At 44.8% G+C, this 18,174-nt stretch overlaps 1 protein-coding gene across 1 annotated transcript in view; it reads left to right on the plus strand.

Moving 5' to 3' along the window:
• Positions 1-13,485: 13,485 nt before the first annotated feature.
• Positions 13,486-18,174, plus strand: part of lcor (ligand dependent nuclear receptor corepressor) — a 37,258-nt gene continuing 32,569 nt past the window's right edge. Inside the window, exon 1 of the mRNA XM_052084615.1 lies at positions 13,486-13,676. Within this exon, the coding sequence (XP_051940575.1) occupies positions 13,580-13,676 (97 nt within the window). The 5' untranslated portion in view covers positions 13,486-13,579. The remainder of the gene's footprint in view (positions 13,677-18,174) is intronic.

Raw genomic sequence — 18,174 nt, forward strand, 5'->3', positions numbered from 1 at the left:
ATGCATACATAAATAGACATATACAGTTTTATATATATATGTACTGTATAGCACACGCAGTCCCTTGTAATAATGTGTGTGTGTGTGTGTTGGTTTCACATTTCATTTTTATTGCGTCTTATCGGCATGCACGTGAGTACGTCCTCTCCAAACGGGCAAAAAAAAAAAAAAAAAATCTTTTGGGAAGCTCCCCCTCGAGAAGATGACACAAAAACGGCTTCCTCCGCACCGCCTCTCTTGACTCGCTCCCTCGTTGTTACGGAAGAAGCATAAAAATAGCCACGTCCTCCCCCGTGGAGACGGAGTAACAAAATGAAGAAGGGAAAAAAGAAGAAGAAAAAAGACATTTGGGACTCGGGGAGCGTCTCTTTTGTGGACTCGCTCAAATGCACACACACATACTCCCTCGAACACGATCAAAAACCAGAACGAAACACAAAAACGGAGACACGGCTGAATGCAGAAACAAAACAGACGAGGCGTTTGCGCGTTGTACATTGCGAGTCAAATCGTGCACTTTGTGCCTCGTCAAGTCACACAACCGAGCGAGATGGAAAAGGACGATTTTTCGATCAGCCGAGACGGTCCCAAAAACACTTCGCTGGGCCGGATGCACGCGCGTTCAAGTGGATTAACACGCTACTACTCACGAAAGACGGAGAAGCCGCGCTCGTCGCTAAGCTAACCTGCCGTCAACTGAAAATGACATCGTAGTGCCGCAGGGCTGAATTATCGCGCACTTGTTCCTTGGGTTTGGTCATGTTCATTCATTCATTCATCTTCCGAACCGACTTGACTTTCCCTTTAATCGATAAAAAAAAAAAATGCACCTCAGAATTGGAAAATTGTCCTCAAATGAAGTCAATGATTAGCAAAATAAGATAAGATAAGATAAGATATCCTTTATTCGTCCCACACTGGGGAAATTTACAGCCTCTAGCAGCAAGAATGTTGAAAAAATTTGCTCCACGGTGAAAAAAAAAAAATATTTTGAATCTTGCAAATAGCAACACACACGTTGACACACACACACACACACACACATCTCCGCACACACATCCGTTGGAGGCATAATATGAAAGAATTCGATTCTGATATTTAAACAGTTCGCCATGGCAACAGGCTGCGCCGTGGCCAAGCTAAAGCGCCGCACTCTTGAATGGAGATGAGACAAATTAAAGGCAAATCTGGACGGTTGCCGGGGAAACGCGGGAGGAGGAGGAGGTGAAAGTCCAACCCAAACACACCTTAAAGCTATTTAAGTGACACTGGCCGAGGGTGGCCATTTTTTTCCCTCAGAAATGCAGTTAAAAAAAAAAAAAGATGATACATAGGAAAGGAAGTAAAATTTGTGCTCGGATGGCAACCAAAAGTCACTTTAAGATACAAAATTTCTCTTGACACTTTGACAGGTTTCACACCCTAAAAAACGTCAAAAAGCATTTCTCGACAAAACGTACAACTTTAAAAAAAAAAGATTGAAAAATACATTCAATGCAAAAATATTTGGGGGGCGGGGGGGTTGACAGTTTTTTCCTACTGACTGACACAAACAACCAAAACGTTTTTTAAAGTGTGAATTCATTCTTGACAAAGATTTAATTGAACCGTCTTGCGTTTTCTTTATTTTTGTTTTCGTTTCTCCACACTGTGTTTTGACATAAAAACAAACGTTACATTGTAAAATCATCACATTTTCACCCCTCCCCCCCACACACAAAATGTGTTAACATTTGCTTTCCGGTCGTTTTGGTGCTGTGAATTTGTGACATCCGATTAAAAAGGATAGTCAGAGCACCTGGAACGTCCTTCGGAGCGCCGTCTTCTTCCATCCACGCTGCCAGCAGACTTTTGTCAAGCTCCAAATTCCTCCCAGTCAAACCTTGACCAAAGTTAATATTTGATCCCAAAGACTTTTGACTTTTGCCCTAAGGAAGTCTTTTTTGTGTGTGTGTGTTTTTTTTTTTTTTTTTTTTTTTGAAAGATGCCTCGCCCTTTGATTTTTTTTCACAGCGTTTCTCATTTCAGCATCTTTCTTTGAGTGTCTTCCAATTAAAATGGCTTCTTCACATTTCTCATTCGGGAGAGAGGCGGCAGCCAGCGTCGTCGATTCTATTCATTTGAGTCCTTTTCATGAAATGACCCTCAAAGTATGTAAAGAGTGCGGCGGTAATTTAAATGATTTAATCACCCCCCCCCCCCCACTACCACTGCACTCTCTGGAGTCTCAAGGCTATCTAACATATTTTTGCATTTGGCAAATGCGTTGACGGGTTTTAATCGAAATTTCTAAAACTCCAAAATACATACTGGGAAACAAACTAAATAAATAAACAAAATAGTACTGCGATTTATCCATTTGTGTTCATATTGTATTTAATTGAAAGATGTTTGTTGTTGTTGTTGTTGTTTTTTTTCTCTTCTTCTTTCTACATACATTCTTGCTGCTGGAGGCTGTAAATTTCCCCATTGTGGGACAAATAAAGGATATCTTATCTTATCTTATCTTAAACATTTGAGGTCCATGAAAGATTCAAATTAGTTTAAAAGCGAAAAGGAAACGCCGAGCGTTTAACAAGTATTTTTTATGTGAAATAAATATAGTTTTTTTTTTTAAATAAGTCCTTTTGTAATTATATTTAAAGCAACATGAAGATAGTTTTAGCTAACCTCCCATTTGGCCTCAGCCCAGCATTCTTTTGGTGTTGATGAGAGAACCCCCCTTCCAAGAGAAACAGCCGGAATGTCCCACTCCCATGGATTCTCTTTTTGTTTGGATGCCGTGAAGTGGCTCGAAGGTGCTTTTGAAAGGGTTCTTGTGGCCCTCGACGAGTGGCGGTTGTGTAACGCACAAAACGCGCGCGCGCGACGCCGATACGCACAAGTGGAGCGACACGAGTGGCGTTTAAGAGTAACAGTCGGGAGGGCTCTGATCCCACAGCCAATTAAAACAGTGCGATTGACCCCCCCCCCCCACACACACACGGGCGCGCACACAAATACGAAGTACATCCCAAATTAAACAGGCTCACAGATAATCAGAACTGACAATTGACTCCATTTGCTGTTTAACACCCCACGCGCACGCGCGCGCACGCGCACTCCACCCACGCACAACGAGCGAACGTGCACCAATCCCGGCGGGCACGTCGACTTCGCTGCAACTCATTGCACGCTTCGCGAGCGTCACAACTAAGCACAGAAAGTACGCGAACCTTCGTTGATGCTCAAGCTCAAAATGTGTCCTGAATATGAGATGAATTCTAAACAAAGCATTGATTTTTTTTTTTTTTTACGTTTGAAGAAAACAAGCACTGTAACATATAAAATGTCAGAAAAATAATAAAAATGAGAACCCATAAAAAAAACAACTAGGATCATAATGTAAAATGATGATTGGAGTAGTCGTCTTTTGGATGTGTAACTACAAGGAGGGGCGTGGCCTCGTTAGTGACATCAGAAACTGGCGTCAAAGTTCAGTGTGAGTGTTTAAAATCATTGAAAGTGCAACGGCGATGTCGCTCTCCTTGCCCACATGCAAGGGCATTTAATTGTCCCATTAAAAAAAAAAAAAAAAGTAAAAACTCACAAGGTAGGGTGCTAGCAAGTCAAGGCAGCACGAATCAATCCGGTCGTAGTTGAGGAAGACATTCGTATCCTTAATTGACTCCAGATTCCGAAATTCTTCTGATGTAGGAGAACGAAATTCCGCATACAAAACAAAAATTCTAAATCGGGGCTGCCCAAGTCCAGTCCTCAAGGGTGCCATCCTCTTTTAAAGGCACCTAATTGAAGTGATGAGCTCATCAGCAAGCTTTCCAGAAGCCTGTTATCGATTACAGAGAATTTGAATGGGGGCGGGGGGCGGGGGGGCGGAGAAGATGGAGAGGCCCCCATTTTTTTGTCAATTTAGTTTTTTAATGTATTTGTTCGGCAGCCATAGTGCACACGTGCCACATCACAACAAATGGACTTGAGTCAGCGACGCAAGCGTTTCAGTTAAATGTTAGCCAAACACCACATTAATGTTTAACCCCGAGACATCATTTCGGACTCCACATTTGGCCACTCCTAAAAAATAAAGAAGGAAAACACACCTATAGACTGTTTGTTCCTTTTTGGCTTTGAGCAGAAGTCGACTTCACCCCGTCATGATGGTACCTTACACACGGGACTTGGAAAAGTGCGATTTTGATGGCAAAAAAGACCCGTATTACGCTTCTGATGCGACCATTCTAATTAGCCTTTGCACAAAACAGCCTTTAAAAAACAATTAGATAAACTTTAAAAAACCGAATGACCTCTTGAAAAACATCCAAAGTCACTTGAAAAGATCCGCTTCCAATCAAAATGGTTGACTTGCAGTGTCTTTTCAGACATGGCTTTTTTTTGTGGGTCCACTCATGACCCAAAAGTGCACTACACTAAATTTTATGTCGTTAGGTGACTTTAATTTAAACAAACAAACAAAAAAAAACCATACACTGAAACAAACGGAACTGTTCACCTCATCGAATGTTGCTTTCACACCCACAAGCCAAGTCCAAAAGTCAAATGTTTCACAATTTTGCGTTATCAGTCCAATTACGTGGGAGCAATCAGACAAAATTTCAAGGAAGAGTTGGACTTTGAAACTAAGGACTGCTGAAAAAGGAGCCTCAAAACAGAATGGCTGACTTTCGGTACCTTTTCACGCATGGCTTCCTGAGACTTTGCGTGGGTGTATTGACCCACCAAATTTCCATGTTACAGAATCAAACTGGCTTCGGAGGCTGAGTTTTAAATTATCCAACCAAGGCAAAATTTTCACACTGTGCCCACAATGTCCACAATGTCCCGTTTCATAGTTTATCTGTCTTGTACACAGTGTGTGGTCACAAAAATCTCTTGGGCGTGCTTTTTAAAGGATCCCGAAAAAGTGGCCAAAATGCGCTTAAAAATGTCCACTTCTAGCCAAAATGGCCGACTTCCATGTCTTTTCAAACATGGCCACCTGACACTTTTGAGTGGGTCGACTCACGATAGATGCGTGTACCAAATTCCGTGTTGCGAGGCAAAAACGGGGCTTCAGGAGCTCCATTATTTTTTTTTCAGACTCTACTCGACTGTAAACGCGGAAAAGAAACACAAGAAAAAAGTCACAAAAGCAAAAATGAAAATCATAAGTGCACAACAGGAAATGAAAGTCGATGTGATGTGGATGATCAAGACGGTGTTTTCGTTCTGACATCACTAGAGATTATTTTTAGAAGCGCCTTTCAATAAACGCTAATAAACTGGACGGCACCTTCTTCCTGAGCAAAGATGAATTGTATCGTGATATATTTATTTTTTGTGTGTTTTTATTTGTTTGTCGGATTTGAGCGGTGAAATCCCGCCAGAGTGACACCTCCTGTCACGGCGGTCTCCGAGCTGTCCCGGATGACGTCCCCGCGGTGCGCCGCTGACAAAACCACTTAGTCACGGCCGGCGTGCGTGCGCGCCAGCTAGGCTAACGCGTCACCGCTGAGTGACACCAAAGACAAAAACTCCAAAGCCGACAACCAGTACAGCTTTTGAGAAGATTCCTGACAATGACGGTTGGAAAGGGCATTCCCCTCAAAAATGATCCTCAAACTTGAGCACCAGAGTCTGTACCACATTACAATCTGTCCAGGATATCAGTTTCCGATTTGTCCTTTTTTTGGATGAATTCCTTGTTTGGCATCTGTCGAAGGAATATACCACAAAATGTCTGCTTCAAAACAAAATGGCTGACTTTATGCTCAGTTTTGGGTACGGGTTCTTGAAACTTCCCCAGAGGTAATTCTGGGAATATTTGGCGACCCCCCCCCCCCACCCCTCCCTGTTTGCTGGCTACAGCTAGCACCATGCTAGCAACACTAATATGTTGGCTGGCTACAGCTAGCACCATGCTAGCAACACTAATATAACACTAATATTTGGCCGGGTCCCGCCTTGGGCAAAATTGAACAGGAAGTCAGCCATTTTGTGCAATTTCAAGGCTTCGTACTTTGACAAGTACTTATATACTTGACAGATGGGCTAAACGATGTGTTTGTGAGTCAGTTGCTTAGTAGCGTTACCTCTATGGGTCGGTCAACCAATTAGTTTATTCATCAGTCACTCGAAAGAAGTCATGTTAGTCATGAAGCTTTGAAGTTAGTTGGTCAGCTAGTCAGTTGGTTGGTTCGTGTGTCTATTTAAATATGAGTCCTTAATGAGTTTGTTCATTTATTAGCAGGGCAGTCAGGTAGTCGGTCATCGTGTTACTCATGCAAAATTGGGAACACCACACGTTTCGACGATGGTACGTGGGTGGAGGACGGCATCAAAGAAGATGAGTTTGCGGCTTTGCCGGGAAAAAGGAGGCGCGGTTCAAACGCGTTATTTATTTATTCTTGGTGTTCAGATCAAGGCGGGATTCGGATGGCGTGTGATGAAGGGCTTGAGAAGAAAGCCGGCTCATGTGCGCTTTTTTTTTCCCTTTCCCCCTTCCATCATGTGAATATTCCGAGGTCTCATTTCACATTTGAATATTCCCAGCGGGTGCATGAGAGCGGCGAGCACTTCTCGTTAGCGAACGAGGCCGATAAGTGGCTTCGGGTTCCTCGCAGGAGTTCTAAGTGAGGAATGTGATTTAGTGGCGTTTAGGGGGGGGCGGATAGGAAAAGGTGGCTGACGGGGTCGGGAGGGAGCAAGGTGGGGGTGGATTGTCGCCGTTGTCAGCGGGTTTATAGCGGCCAGCCAGTTTGCTAATGGCGAAGTAAATTAACGCTCCATCTGTCAGAAGAGTGCGCTTCACTCTTTAATCTTAGCGGGTGATTTGGACCAGAGATTTGGACAAACTAAGTCCGGATGGCTTTGCTCTTCTCAAACACGTGAATGTGTATACAGTATACATCACACATATTAGCGTGTGTGTGCAAACCCTACACCAGCTAAGTATTTCAAGGCTAATGGCGGCTTTAAGAAAAACCAAGAGGCACTTCCTAGGGCGGAGTGGGGGCTCCAAACCTGGGGGTGGTTTCACAACCAAATGACAAAGAGTCAAGATGTTTGCCGTTCAGCGTGATCTGTCCAATTGGGACTCCATTTTGGCGAATTCCCGAACACGAGTCGAGCAAACTGACAAACGCACCCAGTCACTAACAAACTGTACCGAAAGACTGACTGACGAGAAAGGGACTGACCGACTAGCCAACTGATCTACTGGCTAGCTAAATACGGACCGAGAAAGGGACTGATTGACTAGCCAACTGATCTACTGGCTAGCTAAATACGGACCGAGAAAGGGACTGACGGACTAGCCAACTGATCTACCGGCTAGCTAAATACGGACTGAGAAAGGGACTGACTGACTAGCCAACCGATCTACTGGCTAGCTAAATACGGACCGAAAAAGGGACTGACTGACTAGCCAACTGATCTACTGGCTAGCTAAATACGGACCGAGAAAGGGACTGACTGACTAGCCAACTGATCTACTGGCTAGCTAAATACGGACCGAGAAAGGGACTGACTGACTAGCCAACTGATCTACTGGCTAGCTAAATACGGACCGAGAAAGGGACTGACTGACTAGCTAACTGATCTACTGGCTAGCTAAATACGGACCGAGAAAGGGACTGACTGACTAGCCAACTGATCTACTGGCTAGCTAAATACGGACCGAGAAAGGGACTGACTGACTAGCCAACTGATCTACTGGCTAGCTAAATACGGACCGAGAAAGGGACTGACTGACTAGCTAACTGATCTACTGGCTAGCTAAATACGGACCGAGAAAGGGACTGACGGACTAGCCAACTGATCTACCGGCTAGCTAAATACGGACTGAGAAAGGGACTGACTGACTAGCCAACCGATCTACTGGCTAGCTAAATACGGACCGAAAAAGGGACTGACTGACTAGCCAACTGATCTACTGGCTAGCTAAATACGGACCGAGAAAGGGACTGACTGACTAGCCAACTGATCTACTGGCTAGCTAAATACGGACCGAGAAAGGGACTGACTGACTAGCCAACTGATCTACTGGCTAGCTAAATACGGACCGAGAAAGGGACTGACTGACTAGCTAACTGATCTACTGGCTAGCTAAATACGGACCGAGAAAGGGACTGACTGACTAGCCAACTGATCTACTGGCTAGCTAAATACGGACCGACTCACTGGCATAGACTCGCTTTGAGCTAACCAACTGACCGACGGACTGCTGGGTAGCTCACTTGCCGGCGAAAGCCCGTCTCCCACTGAGCGGCGAAGCATGGCGGAGGGTCCGTCGACGGTCGCCAACGGTCACAAACACGTTGGGCAACAGTTCTAGCGCTCGCGAGCGAGTGTTCAAAGCTTCTTTGCCATCAGGAAAACTGCGTGCGAATGCCCACCCGATGAGCGTCTTTGCGACCGTTGGCGGCCTTGAGCGGACCCTGACGCAAAATCACGACGTTCGCGTATCGCCAAGCGGGAGACCGGTTTAACGGTCTCGCTGACTAACTAATTAACTAATTAATTAATTAACTAATTGACTAACCAATAGAGATGACTGGTTTAGTGACGCCTACTAGTTGACGAAATAAATGACTGACCATTAGTGGGGTGTATCTCTGCACAAAAGACAATTCGAGACAGTTTTTGTTCTGAGGGGTGCGAACCTGATCCAAGCACGGTTCGGTTTACAGATTACAAAAAAGATATCTCTTGAAAACGACCTGAATTTATTATGATTCATGCACACTGGGACCTCTGAAGTTAGATGCCACTGAGGATTTTAGACAAGATTCAGTTCTTAGCGTTTTAGTTTTTCTTTGTTTGTGGCACTAAGTCAGTTGGGAACAGATTTTGGTATCCTTCACGATTTGTGACAGTCATAAAAATGGTGTTTTATTTTGATGGATGGAGTGTGGGTTTGAGTGACAGATTATCCGCGGATAATGTCCTGTGCTTCGGACTTGATCCGTCCAGTCGGGACGTAATCCGCGGTTCAGCTCCTTTTGGTCGCAGTCACTGGCTAATTGCGGATGCTAAAAGTGCGAGTGGGTGTTTAAAAAGGCTTCCGGCTGTCATGGATGATTGGTGACCTACTTCCTGTAACCTGATCACCCGCTGAATTATTCAACACCGCACTTATTAATTTTTTTTTTGTAGGGGGGTGCGGGGGGGTCGCAATACCATTCCCAGTCAATAGCTTGGACTAATTATAACTTTATTCTATTAAAATGACTCCAGTTCACCTCAAAAATATAATACTACTGTATCTCTGGAAAATACTGTCTACACAAATCTTTTTTTCTCTCTTGGCCCAAAGTGTTTAAACAACAAAAACCCGCAAAGAGAAATTCGGGCTAAGGTGGCGCGATGGTACGTATATTCCACACTTGTTGCCTTCACGTCTTCTTCAAGGAAACTTGTTCTTTCACACTGAGTGACAACCGTGACCAATCGGAGTCTGTCTGTGTGGAGTCTGCATGTTCTCCCTGGGCCTGCGTGGGTTTTCTCCGGGTGCTCCAGTTTCCTCCCACATTCCCCCCCCAAAATAAATAAATAAATAAAGCCACATTCACATACTGGAAGCAGTGCAGCCAAATCAAACACAACAAAATAACTTTAATGGAACAAACTACATTTATGTTGTACATTTCCGTAATGTTTCTGATCATGTTTAGGCCAGCAGAGTCGATCTTGCTGGCATTGACTGTATCCATAATGTTGTTTTATTGTTTTTTTTTTTTTTTTTTTTTGCATTGGTTGCAGGTGAAATGAAACGGTTCTGACCCTACAGTGGCACTGATGTAAGACTTTTTTTTAACACCTTTTTTGTTTCATTGTCACTACCAGAGCTAGAATGACACATTAAACGTTATTGTTTGTTAAGTGCCATTGTTTGTTACTGATGTGTGATCAGCTGAAAAGTGGAAGCGGAGCAAGAGGAAGAGGAGGAGTCGGAGGAGGAATGTCTCCGCGCCATCGAATGTTGCCACAGTAACGGCGCCCGGATCCCTGTCATCCTGCCGGCATCGGGACTGCCAGCCCCCAATCAAAACACACACAAATACACGCACGGCGAACAAAAATGACGGTTTTACCTGCTCGATACAACAGCGAACTCGGTTGTCTACATCGCTGAGCACAGCGCCGACAGATCAGCTGCTCGCGGTGACAAATTAGCCTTTTCCTTCGCCGACACTTCCCCCCCCCACCCCGGAAGTCCTGTCAAAGCAGCGCCAAGATGCCGCTTCCGGATTGGTGCACCGCGCGCTGTGATTCAAACTGCGCTCCCATTGGCTGGATTCTGACCGCTGCACGTCGCCAGTCCCGACATATTTGTCGAGGGCAACGGGTTCAACGACTTAATTAGCAGGAGTGCTCTCATCTTTAAAACGTTTGCCCTTGCCGTTTTTTATGTGCGGCAGAATTACAAAAGGGCGGCGAGCTTTCCCCCATTTTAACGACCCGGTGCCATTTTGCGTTTCAATTTGGTGATTAGGACCGCGGTTTTTTTTTTTTGGTAGGTTTTTATGGAACTTGATTTAGTAGTGGGGCAGCTGCGCAGAGCCTGTGACAAGATGGCGTGGACGTTCAAAATAACAGCCCTATGGCCTCTGCCTCAATTCACTAAAAAGCTGACTAAGTTTTTTTTCTCTTCCTTTTAAACTAGCAAGGTGACCCAAATTAGAAAGCACTGACTTCCTGGGAATAAATTAAGGCAGGCTAGTGATTATTATTTCCCCAAGTGTGGAGTCCTTTGCCCAAAAACACACGCACACAAAGGCAAAGCAGTACAGTCCAGTGGCAGCAAGTAAGAAACTACTTTGTATCTGTAGAACATTCCGAACATTTCAGGCTCTATACGTAACTTGCGTTGTTATTTTTCTAATGATGTTTTGGCGACTGTCTATGTCAACTGCAATTGAGATGTTGGGGTCTCGAAAAGAAACCAAAAAAAAAAATTTTCTTAGTGTAATGTAAAACAGGTAGCATGAACAATGAGGGCAACCGATTAGGATTTGTTCCCCTTATTCAAAAAAATAAATAATTGGTGGTGACTATGTTGTGCATTATATTAGCCTAAAAACCACCATCATCCATTTTGCATTTTTCTTTTGTTTGCTAGTCATTACACAATGTTAGCAAAGCTATGAGAACACGTTTTTATTCGAATCAGTATTTCTTCCTTCTCGGTATGAGCGCTTATTTTTTTTCCCCATTATGCCAAGTTATTAAAACTGGTATTTTATACTCCGTGGTAATTATTCGTGAAGGACGCAGTTAGTGGGATTCCTGTTCTAGAATAAAGAAGCTGCAATGGATGCTGTGTCAGGAGAATTTACCACATGAAATGATACTGTTCAAATGGAGCTAAAACGGCACAATATTTTGTTGTTGTTGTTGTTTTTGTTTGTTACTATTAGTACAGAGTGTGAGTAATAATAATAATAATAATTAATAATAAATCCACACGAAACATCCATATTCAGTCGGTCATTTGAAAATTTAAAAGGTGTCATGGCTAACAACCTGTTTTTTTTCTCCCTCTGTAACCCTAATATGACATCCTCCACATTGACGAAAACCAGAGAAGAAGCAAGCGTTGAGTCTAATGGGATTATTTAAGAAATTTAAGCCATTAACAATAGGGGCCGTTTAATCCCTTAGATGAGATGTTAGTAATACTTTAATTGGCTAAATTGCCGCATTAGTGTGAATGTCACAAATGTATAAATTCAACCCAGACAGAGACCGAAGGGCCATTTCAATGAAAATCGAAAATGGGGGTGGGGAATCATCTTTGCCACATATGACGCCGATGGATCACACTCAAGCATGGACTGCGGGCAGGAAGGAAACGGAGCGCTGCAGCAAATTGGAGACGCGGCGCAAAGGACCCAGCGGCAAGGTAAGCGATCATTAAACCTTTGAAGTCAAGATGGCGCCCGAGTAGGCAGCCGTCGGCAAGTGCTCTCATGAGCCTTGCTTTTTTTGTTGTTGTTTTTTGGGTTTGTTTTGTCACTTTGTGTTTGTTGTTACGTCGTGTGGACCTGATGTGGACTTTTTTCAGCATTTTTTTGGCCACGACATTCATCAAGGAGGAAACTCTGTGCTTGGTGGTTGCGCCTTCTCGGCAGGATGCTGTTGAACGGTCTGCGGCTGGATGGACGTAAGGCTTGAGGAGCCGACGATGAGAAGAAAGGAGCATTAGCGCCGATGTGGAACTGGGAGTCGCAGCTTGGAATTGAAGTGGATTTACATGGGACAGATGTGAGTCAATCTCTTTTTCATCAATGGACGCGACAGCTTCGCGTTTGCTTTCAAAACTTAGCTTGTAGCAGACGTGTGCACATTTTCAGCATGACGTCTCTGATCCACTGGCGAAAGGTCATTTTGATCCTCTCCTCTTTCATCTAGAACTGCTTTCAGACGACAAAGTGTATGCAGAAAAGTGGTGAAGATTGCACCACTGTCTGCGTCCTATGTGTTGTGTTATGTTTGTTATTTTGATTTCAAAATGGCGCTGCGTGAGTGGCTGCCTTTCCAGCAGCTCCTATATTTTGTTCTTCTCCTTCTTCCTTTCATAACTTTGCTGCTGTGAATCGTGAATTTCTCCATTGCGAGACTAATACAGGTTTTCTTATTAAGATAAGATAAGATAAGATATCTTTTATTTGTCCCACAATGGGGAAATTAACAGCCTCCAGCAGCAAGAATGTATGTAGAAAGAAGAAAAAAAAAAATTAGCGTGCGTATGAAATTCTGTTTAAGTGGTTATTCCTTATCAATCATATCTATCTTAAGGTTCTTGGACTAGTACAACTCTGCACTTTGTCTGTACAAGGAGGACAATTTTGGCATACTACGAAGAGAATTGCGCTGATATTTGTGCGTTACTGGTGACTTTAATGCGCTGTGGAAATGTGACATCACCTACTAGTGGCCTGGCATGCACATTACAGCATTTTTAGCCGCTTTTTTTTGCGGTTCGGGTCAACTGCATTTTTGCCCTCATTATCTCGACTTTAAAAACCCCCAAATAAAAACAAAGAAAATCCCAAGGTGTGATGTTGGAAGCACACTTTCGAAAGGCCATTCGCATATCCAACCACAGCCATGGCGGCGACGACCCCAAAACAAACGCCCCTTTCAATCTATGCAAGCCGCTGTTTATTTACATGCGGCGAGGCGCTAACAATGTTCCTTGTCTCAACGCTTTAAATCCGCCGGCACCCGCGCCCTTTGACACACATCGGCCCCCTCTAAGCTAGGCCACGTTTGGTACGCATACACAGTATAAAAACTGAAAGTGAGAGAGAGAGAGAGAGAGAGAGACACACACATCCATCCCTGAGGACGACCAATGGTTGCAGAGATGCTGGGAGGGAGGGGTGGAAACGGAGGGTGGTTGTATTTTCTGCTGCGTGGGTGGGACGTAAGAGAGAGAGGGGGAGAGGGAGGTATAGAAAGGGGGGGATGCTGCAGTCCCGTCCACTCACATCTCCCTCCACCCAGCGTCACAAGAGCGAGCGAGGGTGACGCGCGCGCCCAGCAGTATGTGCGCGCCCGCGGGAGGGGCCAACAGAAAATGGCGAGTCTGTGCAAGCGGCAGCAATGCACGCTAGAGAGGCGCGGCTTTCGGCAGGAGCTTGACTCGTGGAGGCACAAACTCATTCACTGTGTAGGTAAGCTCGCTTTTGGAAATTGCGCGTGTGTGGAGCGAGCGACTTCTCGGAGCTGTCATCGCGTTTGTCTGCGTGGGAACTTTCGCGACGTGTGGTGGTCGCGTTGCCCGTCCAAAAGGGGGGGTCGAGTCGCTTTCCTCGTGTTCTTCTTGACATTTTCATTCGAAAGCGTTTGGTTCCCGAGCTGTTTATTTATCGTGGGCGTCACGTGCTCTCCCCGGAGCCGCGCCTCGACCAATCAGCGTGGCCACTCTGGCCGCGTGCCCGCGCACCGGCCGGCCTTTTTGGTTCCAGGGGAGGAGGACGTGCGCGCTCGCGATCTCCAAACATTACCCCCCCTACCCACCCTACCTCCTTCACTCCCCTCTTCTTAATGGGCTTTTTTGGGGGGAGCGCGCATTGTCAAGAGATATTATTATGCGCAGTTTTGAAGTGTTTCTTCAATTGTTGTTGCTGTATTCTTTTGTTTTTATTTTGACCCACCCCCCCTCCCCACACCCCTTTCCTGGTCCTCCTCCCTCGTGCCTCAACCTCCATTTCTAGTGTATTTCATTAGCTGGCGTTTTAATCCGGTTACATCCAGCCGTCCCGATGTTATGTCAAGATTATCGTCCACTCCGCCGGTGATCCCGCGACCTCGCCGGCCTAATCCGCCTTTTACGGCGTCCCCGAGCGGGAAGCGGGAGTGCCGTACATTGGCGGGGATGATTTCGAGTTTTTTTCTGGGGTTTTTTTTGGAGCGGCAGTGTCCAGATGTTGCGCATTGAACCCTCACCTACTTAGGGACCCACTCGACTCCTTCTTCCCAGCAGATTTTTTAGCCAGAAAAGCTCCTTGTGAGAGGATGAGGATGGAGTGATCTCCATGAAGAACGTCACTTTAATTCCTCATCGTTGTACAGTTCGTTTATTTATTCCACGGGGTGGAACACGGTATCTGAAAACATCTGCTAATGAAATGCATCACACATATTGATCGTTTCAAATACGCGTAAGTCTTTCATGACAAAAGATTTGGATATAGCTTTAGTGTGTGGCTTCACAAAATTATTCAAGTCCATATTTATCATGCTAAATTATGCTATGCTACTATTACATGTATGTCTATCTCTATCTATGCTAGAAACCCAAAGGGAAGCTATTCTGGATCCAAACCGTGCTATAAAATTCCTCGTCTCACCCCACCTCGGGTGGTGTCCGTCCGTCCCTCATTCAGCTCGGGTCCTCTACCAGAGGCCAAGAAGCTTGAGGGTTCTGCGCAGTATCTTTGCGGTTACCAGCACTGTGCTTTTCTGGACTGAGATGTCCGATGTTGTTCCCGGGATCTGTTGCAACCACTCATCTAGTTTTGGGGGTCGCTGCCCCGAGTGCTTCGACCACCTTCCAGGCTCTCTCCAGCTCCTCTCTGAGCCCTTGGCATTTCTCCAGTTTCTCATGTTCCTTCACTCTGATGTTTCCATCACTTGGGACCGCTACATCCACGACAACGGCTTTCCTCTGCCCTTTATCTATGATCACGATATCTGGTTCTTGGTTCTGGTATTCTGATTACCATCTTGTCTGGATCTGGAAGTCCCACAGGATCTTCGCTCTGTCATTGTCCACCACCTTCGGAGGTGTTGACCTTGGGTTTTCCAGTCCATACTCCGCACAGATGTTTCGGTAGACTATGCCGGCCACCTGGTTATGGCGTTCCATCATCTCAGGTGCCTCTTTGCACAACCTACACCTTGGGTCTTGTCTGGTGTGGTATACCTGGGCCTCGATGGCTCTGGTGCTCAGGGCCTGCTCTGAGCAGCCAGGATGAGTGCCTCTGTGCTGTCCTTCAGGCCAGCCCTCTCTTAGCCACTGATAGGACTTCTTGAGATCGGCCACTTCAGTTATGGTCCGGTGGTACAGCATCCCGTGTAGGGGCTTGTCCTCCCATGATGGTCCCTCTAAAACTTTAATTTTCCTTTCGTCGCGTGCTATACTATACTTGTAACTATTTTATTTCTATTATATTCTTTGCTCCGTTTTCTAAAATGCTACGCTCTACCTAAGCTAGCTTAGCTACGTGTTTTTGTATCGGTATCTGTTTTTTTTTGTGGTAATTCTAGGCTCGGCTATCTTGCTATTGAACTGTCCGTCTGTCCATCCACTCACTGAACATATAACCTCTTTAAATATATAAAAAAAAAAGTGGAAGATGACAAGGTAGTGTCGTTCGCCTCAAATATTAGCCTTCACACATGCTTGTTGCCCATTCCTGGTCACTCCAACAATTCCCAGCTGGTCCCAAGCCTGAATAAAAATGGGTGGGTTGTGTCAAGACAACAAGTCAACAAAAACAACGCAAAACAAATCATGCAAGTAACTCATAGTGGCGACCCCTTAATAGGAAAAAAAGCTGAAAGTCACTTCTGTGCTAATTCACGCAGGAGATGTATGTCAAGCTATCCATCTAGCTCAGCTAAGCTATCGATGCTATTCAACGTTCTCTGATCTATTTACCGACTGTATCTAGCTAGCTGTGAAGCTATGATATGCTGTATCTCATCAGTCTATCGGTCATTTCAGCCATCTGGCCCTCTTTCCGGGAAATGATTCCATCCTGACAGGGCAACAAATCGTCCTGTGTCGATATTACACAAGGCGATATCTGTATAGCGAATCTGTGCCATGCTACGCTATTTCTCTTCAAGGTAGTTGTCCATGTAATAAGTGACCTACTTCCTGTTTTGTGTCCCAATTTGGGATGCGTGTCACCAGAAGTGGAAGCGCTTTCTTTTGGGATTCCCAACTCACCTGCCGGCTTGACCGTCATTCCTTCCTTCCCGTCTTGTCCCCTCTCCTTTCTTTCTCCCAGTCTCTGCGGCTGTGGTGGCTTTCAAAGCTCTTAAGCCAGCGTTTATCAACCGAGATTGTGGCCTGACATGTTTGTGGCTTTGAGGGCTAATTGGCGGCCAGGCGCAGGTTGGCGTGTACTCAAATGATGAGCGCTACATGTTAGCTTAGGTCGGATGGTTCAACAAATGGACGTGAGCCTTCTCTCGGGCTACAGCAAGTGTCTCTTGACTGATGACCTAGCTTCTACATTAGCATGAAAGCATTTTGCTGAAATCGCAGTACGTACTGTTATTATGGCAGTTGTAGATGGCTGTAAATGTTTTTTGAATGGCATCACTTGTTTATGTGTAATTGCTAAAAAAATGATGCTATACTACGCTACAGCTAAAAATCTCGGTGGTTTTACCGTTTATCTCCACCAGAACATTCTAAAATCAAACGGGACGGGGGGTGTCTAAAAGTAGAGACATTTTAGAATAGCGCCATTGTTTCTTATATTGGTGCTGTTTAAAATAACAATTTTGGTCCACTTTTCCATGCCTTACATTTACCAACACGTGTACGTTCAAGACTGCTAAAAAACATCAGCCTGAAAATGCCAACATTTCGAAAAAGTGACATTTCTGTTGTTGTTGTTCTAATATGATTGAATTTGGTCTTCTAACATCCTGCTTTAAATTGCCGTCATATACCGTTGCTACCTCCATTATCCCAAAATCATGTCCAGTTTGTAATTTAAAGCACACAATAAAAATAAATAAAATAAATGAATACATTGCCTCCATCGATTGAAAATTGTGTAATTCTGTGCCAGCTCACAAGCGTTAGCAGCCAGCGACTAGTTCTTGGGGTGCCTTTTTCCATCAGTTACGGGGCTCACGTACATTTTAAAACTCAGAAAAGGTTATCGAAAAAGACGCTTTTAGCGTTTTGTCTTGTGCCGTAACATGATTCCGCATTGACGCTATTGTGCTGCAGGACCGCTTGAAAACGCCCTCGCAACATTTTGTTGTCCGTACACGCATGAGTACTTGAAATGCAATAAATGCAAATCAACAAAACGCATGTTGTCACAATATGTAGGCTTGTGTGCGCTTGACACCTTGTTTTGTGTGTGTGTGTGTGTGTGTGTGTAATTTGCAGATTCTTTTTCCAATTTTATTTATTTATTTTTAGATCGTCAACACCTCCCCGTCTCCTCACACTGAATTAAACAGTCGTTTCACGCCTTGTGTGTGTGTGTGTGTGTGTGTGAACTGTGCACACACACACTTAGCGTAACGTATTAGCAGATAAGACGGCAGCTAAATGTCATCCAAAACACACTACGTTAATTATTAAGCCAAGTGGCAGGAAGAGGCAAATTCTACCGTGTTAGTTTGTGCTCTGACGGCTTAATTTGTGTGTGTTAGAAGCTAAAGAGCTAGCTTGACTCTTAACGGATGTCAGTTTGTCAGTCAAAACAAAACCAGCAAACCTCACTCCCCAGTGCCTTCAGAGGGGGTTCTGAGTTGAGTGGATGACAGGCAGGGTAAAAATGCCACCTGAGGTCCTTTTAAACTAAAATGTTCTGTATTATATGGGCCTAGCATGCTAGGAGAATCCTAACTAACCTAGCTAGCATCTTATTTCTCAGCGCGGGAATCAATTTGCGATGATTGTTTGCCCTT

The sequence above is a fragment of the Hippocampus zosterae genome, chromosome 13 (assembly GCF_025434085.1).
Source record: "Hippocampus zosterae strain Florida chromosome 13, ASM2543408v3, whole genome shotgun sequence".
Lineage (NCBI taxonomy): Eukaryota > Metazoa > Chordata > Actinopteri > Syngnathiformes > Syngnathidae > Hippocampus > Hippocampus zosterae.